This window comes from Volvox carteri (genome assembly GCF_000143455.1).
Source record: "Volvox carteri f. nagariensis unplaced genomic scaffold VOLCAscaffold_5, whole genome shotgun sequence".
In the NCBI taxonomy this organism is placed as follows: Eukaryota; Viridiplantae; Chlorophyta; class Chlorophyceae; order Chlamydomonadales; family Volvocaceae; genus Volvox; species Volvox carteri.
The window spans coordinates 1,591,278-1,600,127 of record NW_003307548.1 but is presented as its reverse complement, the minus strand read 5'-3'; the positions used below and the strand labels follow the sequence as shown (position 1 = coordinate 1,600,127).

Genomic DNA, 8,850 nt, shown 5'->3' with positions numbered 1-8,850 from the left:
TGGTGTCAGCGTAGCGCCGCTGGCGCCGACAGCGCTCCCGTCAATCGCCGCAAGCGGCGGCACCTCACCGTCGTCTACGATGAGGGCTATCAAAAAAATGAAATCCTCTGCCCTACATGGCGGCGGTGGCGGTGGCGGCGGCTGTCCCACGGGTCGCAGCGCACTCGATTCACCAGCCAACAGCATACGCCGCCGCCGGACGTCTGTACAGGCGGCAGCTGCCGCCGCCGCCGCTGCCGCCGCCGCCGGCGGAGCATCTCGTCCCTTCAGCGCCGGCGGCGTCACGACAGCGTGGGGGCCCGGTGGTGGAGGTGCCGGCGGCGCTGGCGGTCATCGCCCCGGAAGCGTGCTCGGAATGGTGCCGGCAGTGGCGGGGAATACGGCGTCTGTGGCGACGGGGTCGGTGTCGGTGATGTCGGGGAACAGCGTCATTGGTATCCACCGGTCTGGCCCAAGCGGTAACCTTCAGGAGATGTTGGGAAAAAGGTAAGCAGGTTTGCGGGTGTGGGGTGTGTGGGGCTGTGAGTGCAGCTGCGGTGAGATCGCTGTATTGCGTAATTGCGTAATTATGTCCTATTAGCCTTCATGGCTTGCTGTACGGTTGCGTTCGAGGTGCCGGATAGGACAGGGCGAGGCGGAACCGGGGCTGCCAAGGGCCTTACACTACTGCAGACAGAAAAGATAGCAGGAGGGGCCCTCTGGCTCAGGCGAGGCCCAGGTTGCGCGTGGTTTCCAGTGCGGCATCGTCCTCCCGCCGGGTATATAGCTGCACCACCTTCATAGCTGCCTAATCGCCAGGTCTCCAACTGGGCCGAGCCTGCCGCTTATAAACGAGGGACACTGAGGGGGGGGAGAGAAAGTGAGAGCAACAATAATAAGCTCCAATAGTGTAGGCAGAATGCCGGAACTATGGAGCTGTCAGCTGAAATAGTAAATTCGAAATCTCAGCAAGCCATACGGCTGCCGTACATAACTTAGCTTAGAGGCTATACTCGCTTTGCTCCTGCCGCATCTAAGCTACAATTGGTGATAGTTCTGCCACCAAATCAGCTCCATCCGACACATAAACGCGTACATACACACACACACACAGGCAGTGTGGCCGGTTGGGGCGCCGGGAATGATACATAACATTCCCGAGCGACTTCCCTCTGTTTTTTTTGGTCGTCCATCTGACCGCCCACTGTCCCATTCGCAACACATGTGCCGCATTCCCTCCCTGCCTCCACACGCGGCCTTGATGTGTTTTGTCTTTACCCCAGCTACCCCTAACCCCCAATATTACCTTACCCGAACAACATCTGCGAACTACTCCAGGGATGCCACGGAATTGGAGATCTCGCCATTCGGCCGCCGCATAGTGTCCCTATCCGGAGATGGCACGGTGAGAAGTGAGGTTAGATGAGCCCGGGGGGAAGTAATACGTGCCGTGTGCTGTGTGCCGTGTGTATGAAGGGGGCCATTGCCCCGGGCCCAGCAGGGTCCATGCTGACCACCCGGGCTAATCCCTCCTTGCTTCGGCGCACAAGTCTAAGAAGTACGAACTCTCGACTCGAACGACCACCAACCCCGCCCAGTTCCTTTTGTTCCACACAACCTCAAACCTCGCAACCACCCTTCGAGCATTTGCTTTCATGTGTGCCACCTCTTCTACCTGTTACCCTACACCGCTATAGAAAGGCTTGTTTCAAAGCAGCGTTATGTTTTTCCTCTTGAGACACAGCCCATTCCCGCTCCTCTGTGTCCCTTTCCAGGTCCGGGTATGGAGTTTGCTTGGAGTGAGCGTGCGGCGGGAGCTACCTCGTCATCCGGAGATGGTGAATGAGATTACCATTAGTCAGGATCGAACCTTGGTGGCCACCGTCACAGAGAATGAGGGTAAGAACATTCGCTTGGCTTGGCTTGGCTTGGCGGGCAGAAATGAGTGGAACATCTAAATGCTCTACATTTACAATTAATGTATAATCATGAATGTTGGTACTGATTGGGTGGGCGCACAAGCTTTTCGTCCAAAAACACCCTGCCGCCGTGGAATTTCACCCTGGAATTTCACCTGCAGCCGTGGCTTCCTGTCCGCTGGTCTCTCCTTTGATGGCCCCACTCCATCCCACCTCCTTCTCCCGACCGCCTTGCCAAACCCAAACTCCCCTAAACTCCCCTTCTCTCCGACCCTTTCCCTACCCCTACCCGTACACTCCCCACCCTCTCCCTCGTCACCAGGTTGTCTGCGCCTGTTCTCCATGGCCACCGGTCACCCCGTGGGAACAGTGGCGGCCCACGTGGGGTTTGACTGCGACGGTGTGGCGCTATCGGATGACGCAAGCCTGGTGAGACTGGGTCTGAGGAGGGGGTCTGGGTACCGGAGAACGTGTGCTTATTAATTTGAGGGAGGGGGGAAGGGTGTTTGAAGGGGGGAAGGGTGTTTGAAGGGGGGAGGGTGTTTGAGGGGGGAGGGGTTTATTTATCCAACGAAACGAGATGAAGGTGGCAGGAGGCGACCGCGCCGTGAGTGAAGGATGAAGGCAGGGGCTGGCGGGCTTTGAATGAGGGTGCGGGGTCGTTGTGGAGGAGGGTACTAATTAAGAATATGCTAGGTTGTGTAGGTGTAGCTGTGTGGAGGAGGGGCGTGCATGTGGTGTGTGTATGCGCTATGCTGGAGGGAGGGTAGGGGTTGTTTACTAGTTGGGGTGATCAATTAGGTTGAAAATGTCCGCATGCCGCCAAATCTTGGCGCCAATCGGGTCTTTGTTCAGTGCAGATTCCCAACCCCAGATGCCAGGGGTTTTTGTGTTTTGCCCCGATTTGCTCCCCTGGGGTTACCTTTCAAACCCTCCGTGTCTGAAACCCTGGTGCCGGCACCCAACTCCCCATGCCGTCCCGGCGGCCGCCGGCATGTGCACAGGTCTCCCACGACCCGTACACTAACTTGGCGGTATTGGCTGGTACGGCAGTGACGTGTTCAGACGACACGACCATCAAGATTTGGGACCTCAGCGCTAAGGGGGGCCCCAGGCTGGTGCGGGTGAGGATGTGGGGGTTTCAGGGTAATCGCACCGGCAGGCGGGTGAAGAAAGCAGGAGGAGAGGAAAGGGGAGAACGGGTACGGACATACACAACCCGCATACGCACATGTACGACACAACTTAGAAACCAGAGAGCCGTTACGATAGGGCGGACTAATGCACGGTGGTGCTCAGGGGTCCTGATGAGCAAAGAGGGGTCGGTGCTGCCGTATACGACACTGGACGAAGCAGTACATGCACAGGTACGGCGACTCTAAAAGGAGTTACAAGAAAAAGCGGGGCCAATCGGATACGCTTATGTCGTACGAGCTGTACTGCATGCCTTACACCTCGTGGGATGTGCGAACCGTAAACCCTTTTCATCCCACGCCAAAATCCATCACGAGGGTCCTGCCCTCAAAGCAAGCAGCATAGACAAGTTGCTAGCGCGCCAGCCCAAAATCAAAACACCTCCAGCCCACGTCCGTTTCACGCCCTTGAGCTTTTTGCCCCCGCTCCCTCGGCCCGTATGCCTGTCCCTCACTTTTTTCACCTCTGCGCTTTCAGACGCTGTACGGCCATGCGGGTGGTGTTACGGGGGTGTGCTGGGTGCCCGGTACCAGCAGAGTTCTGTCGGTGGGTGAAGACCGGTAAGTGCAGCTCGGGGGGGGGTATTCGCGGTGCGCTGAAAAGGTGCGTTGCATCAGCACCGTAGCACGTTGTGTTAATAAAAAAAACAAGTGACATGCCAGTGTGCGCAGGTCGACTAAACACATGGCTGAAACCGCAACCCCTAACCGCCCAACCCTGCAACTGTCCAACCGCACTTCGCTGCGTTTGTCTGCAGATCCGTGTTGGAGTGGGAGGCCGGACCCACGGGTCGCAACAGCCCAGTCGCGAGAATGGACCACGTGCATGAGGATGCTATTACGGCAGTCGTGGTGAGGCGGGCCGGCCGGGGATTGCGGGGCCCCGGGTGGGGATGTATACACAGTTGCACACGCAACCTTACTGATAGCCGCGCCTGGACACTACGGACATATGTAATGTCGTACATACGCATTGAGTCAGGTCCCCGAGCGGCTAGGAACGCCGCCGGCGAATCTTTCTACAGCACTACCACATCATTTAGCAAAATCGAGGATGAAAAAACACGTGTTATTGGAATGCCCAGCCCATAATGATATTCGTGCGGAAGAGGGATTCGATCAACAACAGAGCATGTAGGAGGCCATGAAATGGGAGCCAGTACGTCTGGCGAGGATGTTGGAACGTATGTGGGCTCGCTGCAACTCGGTTATCCCCTCTGGGCGCAAGTCTGGGCTGATAGTACGGTGTTCCCTGTTCTCCGTGGCTTTTAGGCGTTTAGGTAGGTATTGCCCTTGGGCCTTCGGCTCGTATGGGTAGTTTTACAGGTATGGGGTCAAGCACCCCCAACCATGTAACACACACACACACATCATTTGGGTGTTTCGCTCTTCTCTTCATTCATCGTAGTTATTAGGGCCTGTCTTACCTTTAGGGTATATAGACACGTTAGGACGCACATATACGCACCACCTCCTTTGGCTTGCTCCAAGGAATCAATCCACCTCCCCCCCCTCCATAAACCCGTCTGAGCCCCCTCCAAGAAAAACACCGTGTCACCGTCACCCGTAGGTCAGTCCCGACGCCCGACGCGCCCTGACCTGTTCCATGGACCGTACGGCACGGCTGTGGGAGCTGACTCCGTCGATGGCACCGTCGCCACTGACCCATGGGTCGAGCCGCAACGGCCCCAGCGGCGCGCGCGGCCGCGACAGGGCCCAGCCAGCACTGGCGCATGCGGCCGCTGCCGCGGCGGCGGCCTTGCACGCCAGCCAATCTACCAGCGGAGCGCCCCATGCGCCATCTCGGCCGGAGCTGCACCGTTTCATGCACGAGAACAGTGTGACCCATGGGTCATTCTCCCCGGATAGGCGCCACGTGGTTACTTGCGGAGCCGACTGTGCCGTACGGCTGTGGGACACGGACAACGGTATGTGTGCGTATATGCGATGTGGATAACCGCTATTTACAACCGTCGCCCCACTAACTGCCACCCACACCATATTCCCCGACCACTCACCCAAACCCTCAGGCAAGCAGTTGGTGTGTTTCGAGGGCCACACCCGCACTGTCACCCGCTGTGTCTACCTGAACAACTATGTGGTGGCCACCACCAGCAGGGATGGAACCATACGCTGCTGGGATATGCAGGTGGTTGGTTGGTTGGGCGTTGATTGGCCGTTGGGAGTTGGTTGAGACAGCGAATTGGCGGCAATATAGGCGGCCTGTCAAACCCCCAGCAACCACAACAAAGTCTCTTTTCTCCGGGGCCACGAATTTCCCCCCCCCCTCTTCCTCCTCCTTTCTGCGGGTCTTTCATTCTTTTTCATTCTTCTCCTCAACTTGTCTCCTCGTTTTGACCAGGGTCCCAAGGGCCCCACTTCCATTAATTTCCTGTGTAACCGAACGATCCCGTTATAAAAACACATAAACTAGATAACCTAAGGTGGGGGGCAGGGCCCAGGCAACTCCGAAACCCCCGAACGGTCCCATCTCCCCCTTCCTGTCTGGCAGCGCAAGCGGCGTCTGCCCACCTTGGCGCCCCCTTTCGCTTTGGAAAGCGATTCCTTCGAGGCCATGGTGCTGCTGCCCTCGCAACGGTGCGGATACGGCTTCCCCGAGGTGCTGGCCTCCCTGGCCAGCGGTAGAGTGGTGGTGAGTTCGTGGGTTCGTGATTGGGGAAGGGAAGAGGATTTTGGGGGGGGGGGAGGAGAAGGGTTTGGGGCGGAGGGGAACCTCAGATCCGGGCTCCTTATATCCCTGGGAGCTCGGGAGGGGGGCCCTGCCTAACATTTCATCTGCTGCTTGCCCTGCCTGCCTTTTATAAGCTCCTCTAGGCCTAGGACATTTTGTGATTGCCTGACAATGAGATAACCGCGGAAAGGTTCGACACAGACACGTCGCCAATGATCTGCGTGTATGTCTTTCCGTACGACCTACCGTTGTACAGGTGTACGACCCGACCTATCGTCAGCCCCTGCCAGAGCAGTTGCTGCTACAGCTGAATCCGGATCTGGAATTGCTGGGCCCTACAGACGTCGAGGTGTGCACGGGGCAAATGGGGGAGGTTTTAAGCGTTGGCATTTGGATTTGGACTTGGACTTGGATTAGGACCGGGTTAGGCTAAGCACATATACACACATATCCACACAAATATACGCGCGAGCTTCTTTGTGTGCCTGTAGACATAAAGATGATGTCATTACCGCGATGGAGGGGGTTATCCCTCCCGTCCTCAGCAGCTGGCTTCGTAAACTGGTTTTTAGCTGGTCCTCGTTGTTGCCCGTCCCGCCAACCCTTTTTGATGCCCCACCCAAGACTTCTCTTAAACCTCCTCCCCACTCCCTGTCCCCCACCGCCAACCTCCAACTGACAACCGACAATTCATCCACCTAAAACACAGGACCTTGTCGTGGACTTCCCCGGACTGCTGGTGATGCCCATCAGAGACGGAAACACCATGCTGCACATGTACGACACTGTATGGAGAGCTTTTATCTTTGTACGACACTTTGTAAATTTGTAAAAATTGTAAAAAGGCAATTCAATATGTGATGGCTTGACCGTGTGTTTTTACTCAGTGACCGTTGCCGCTTAGAGGCTCTGCTGTGGTATCCTGCTGTCCGAGATTTAGCCGCAATTGCCACAACCATCAACCACATCACAACCGCCACAACCATCACTCCAACAGCTACCGCCATCACGAGCCACATACACAATTCTCTGCACATTGTATCGCACCACTTCCTCAATGTTGGGGAGATTTTCCCCACGCACACATCCTTAACTCCATCACCATCCTAAGCCTACACCACACAACACATCATGCCAATCCGGTCATGCCACATCACATCACACCGTACGGCAGGGTGGCTATGTCCGGAGATTCCGTACTGCTGCGAGCGCTGTTGTCAGGAACCTCTGGCGGATTGGGGGGACCTGGCCGCGGGGGTATAGGGGGCCTGGGAGCTGGCGGCGGCGCCGATTTTTCCGGCGGTGGCGGCGGCGGCGGCAGCGGGGGTGTAGGCGCCCTGGGGGCCGGAAGCCTCGGCGGCGGCGGCAGGCTGTACGGCAATGCTCCGCCGCTGCCGCTCAACTTTGGCGGCCAGACTCCGCTGGATCTAGCAGTAGCAGCGGGACACCGTCGCTGTGCGGAGCTGCTGCTGAGTACGGAATTGGCGAGGCCTCCAGAGCAGCGTCTGGCGGTGCTGAGGGTGGGTTGGGTTTTTGGAACCCGAATGTTTATGTGGGGTTTATTTCAGTTAAGGTCACTAGAGGGCATTTGATGCGGTGGTATTACGTGATTGCACGCGCGTGTGTGCATGTGCGTGTATGTATACATGTATGTATGTACGGTGTATGTGGAGGAGCCCTTCATACCCTTCGGTGCCCCCTTCGGGATACCTCCCCCCGCACCCGTAAAAGGGGAGATATCCGAAGGGTGCATCGAAGGGTATGAAGGGCTCTTCATCCCGTAGGATGTCCCGTTCAGGTTAATCCGTTGATCGAATGGTTGAAGGTGAAGGAGGTGCTGCGGGGGATGACGACAAGGAGTCTGGCCGCGTGCTGAGTGGTCGACAGTCTCCGTCAGACGGGTTACAAGTTTGCTGACCAGAATGGTGGGCAGTTCAATTTGAAAACACGCAATTTTGCGTGCGTGCGTATATGCGTTTATATGTGCGTGTGTATGTGCGTGTGTATGTTTGTACTTGTCGGACAGGCCCTCCCCTACCCCGCCCTCCTCCCGCCTCCGCAGGCCTGGCACTCATTGGCGGTCGAGATGCCCTCACTGTTGGTGTCCTTCCTCAAGGTACGACACATACACACACAAAACACAACACGCACTCCCCAGCCTCTGCGACACACCTCCCCGACACGTCATGAACCCTCAATGACAACCCTACGGGGGGTAACCCTTCCCCGCAACTCTCCCATCTGCGTCACCTTTCCCTGACATACCCCCGTCCGATCATTGTCACTCTTTCGACAAATCTTTCGGCCATCTCCCTGCCACCCTCATGTTCCCTCCTCAGCTCCCTTCCCTACATTCCCTGCTCCTCACCCCCTTTCAGCCCCTTCCCCCAAACCCCCAAACCCCCAAACCCCCAAACCCCCAAACCCCCAAACCCCCAAACCCCCAAACCCCCAAACCCCCAAACCCCCAAACCCCCAAACCCCCAAACCCCCAAACCCCCAAACCCTCAAACCCCCAAACCCCAAACATATTTTCCCATCTCGACAGGCGCTCAGTTTGGATCCCGCGGGGGGGCTGGAGGAGGACGTGCTGTTCGCACCCCTGAGGGCCAATGACGAGGTCATGACCCTTGGGTCGGAGGTACGGGTCCAGTCCAGACGGAATTCAAATGTTGGGGGGCCCTGCGGCCTCCCGCGTAACAAACGGTGCGCGATCTCACCACCAAGACGCGCGGACGGAATCCTGATAGGAAACCCAACACTCTGAACGCCTTTTTTGGATTGTCTTTTATTGTCCTTTTTGGTATCCGCCTTTCTTACCTTCGCCCTTCTTACCTTCCAGTACCTTCCTTACCACGCCGCCTTAATTTCCCCTGTCCTGCCTACCCTGATAATCATGATGTCGTCTACCTCGCCCCTCATTCTCTCGGCCGGCACACCCTCCTTCCTCACCTCACGTGGCGTCTCTTTTCATTTTTTCTTCATTTTTCCCAATCACCCCCATTAGGATCTGGCCGCTGAGGACTTGTGGTTGGATCACGTCAACCAACTGAGGGAAGACCTAATC

General features: G+C 57.0%; 1 protein-coding gene across 1 annotated transcript in view; it reads left to right on the top strand.

Annotated features, from left to right (window-relative positions):
- The window catches only part of VOLCADRAFT_87444 (uncharacterized protein), a gene marked incomplete at both ends in the record, with an annotated part of 26,754 nt that overhangs the window by 10,389 nt on the left and 7,515 nt on the right, over positions 1 to 8,850 (top strand). Inside the window, 15 exons of the mRNA XM_002947214.1 lie at positions 291 to 486; positions 1,318 to 1,384; positions 1,755 to 1,878; positions 2,221 to 2,327; positions 2,903 to 3,022; positions 3,570 to 3,652; positions 3,850 to 3,943; positions 4,662 to 5,019; positions 5,122 to 5,240; positions 5,604 to 5,744; positions 6,040 to 6,132; positions 6,493 to 6,560; positions 6,958 to 7,303; positions 7,846 to 7,899; positions 8,332 to 8,489. Coding sequence (XP_002947260.1) covers positions 291 to 486; positions 1,318 to 1,384; positions 1,755 to 1,878; positions 2,221 to 2,327; positions 2,903 to 3,022; positions 3,570 to 3,652; positions 3,850 to 3,943; positions 4,662 to 5,019; positions 5,122 to 5,240; positions 5,604 to 5,744; positions 6,040 to 6,132; positions 6,493 to 6,560; positions 6,958 to 7,303; positions 7,846 to 7,899; positions 8,332 to 8,489 — 2,128 coding nt within the window. The remainder of the gene's footprint in view (positions 1 to 290; positions 487 to 1,317; positions 1,385 to 1,754; positions 1,879 to 2,220; positions 2,328 to 2,902; positions 3,023 to 3,569; positions 3,653 to 3,849; positions 3,944 to 4,661; positions 5,020 to 5,121; positions 5,241 to 5,603; positions 5,745 to 6,039; positions 6,133 to 6,492; positions 6,561 to 6,957; positions 7,304 to 7,845; positions 7,900 to 8,331; positions 8,490 to 8,850) is intronic.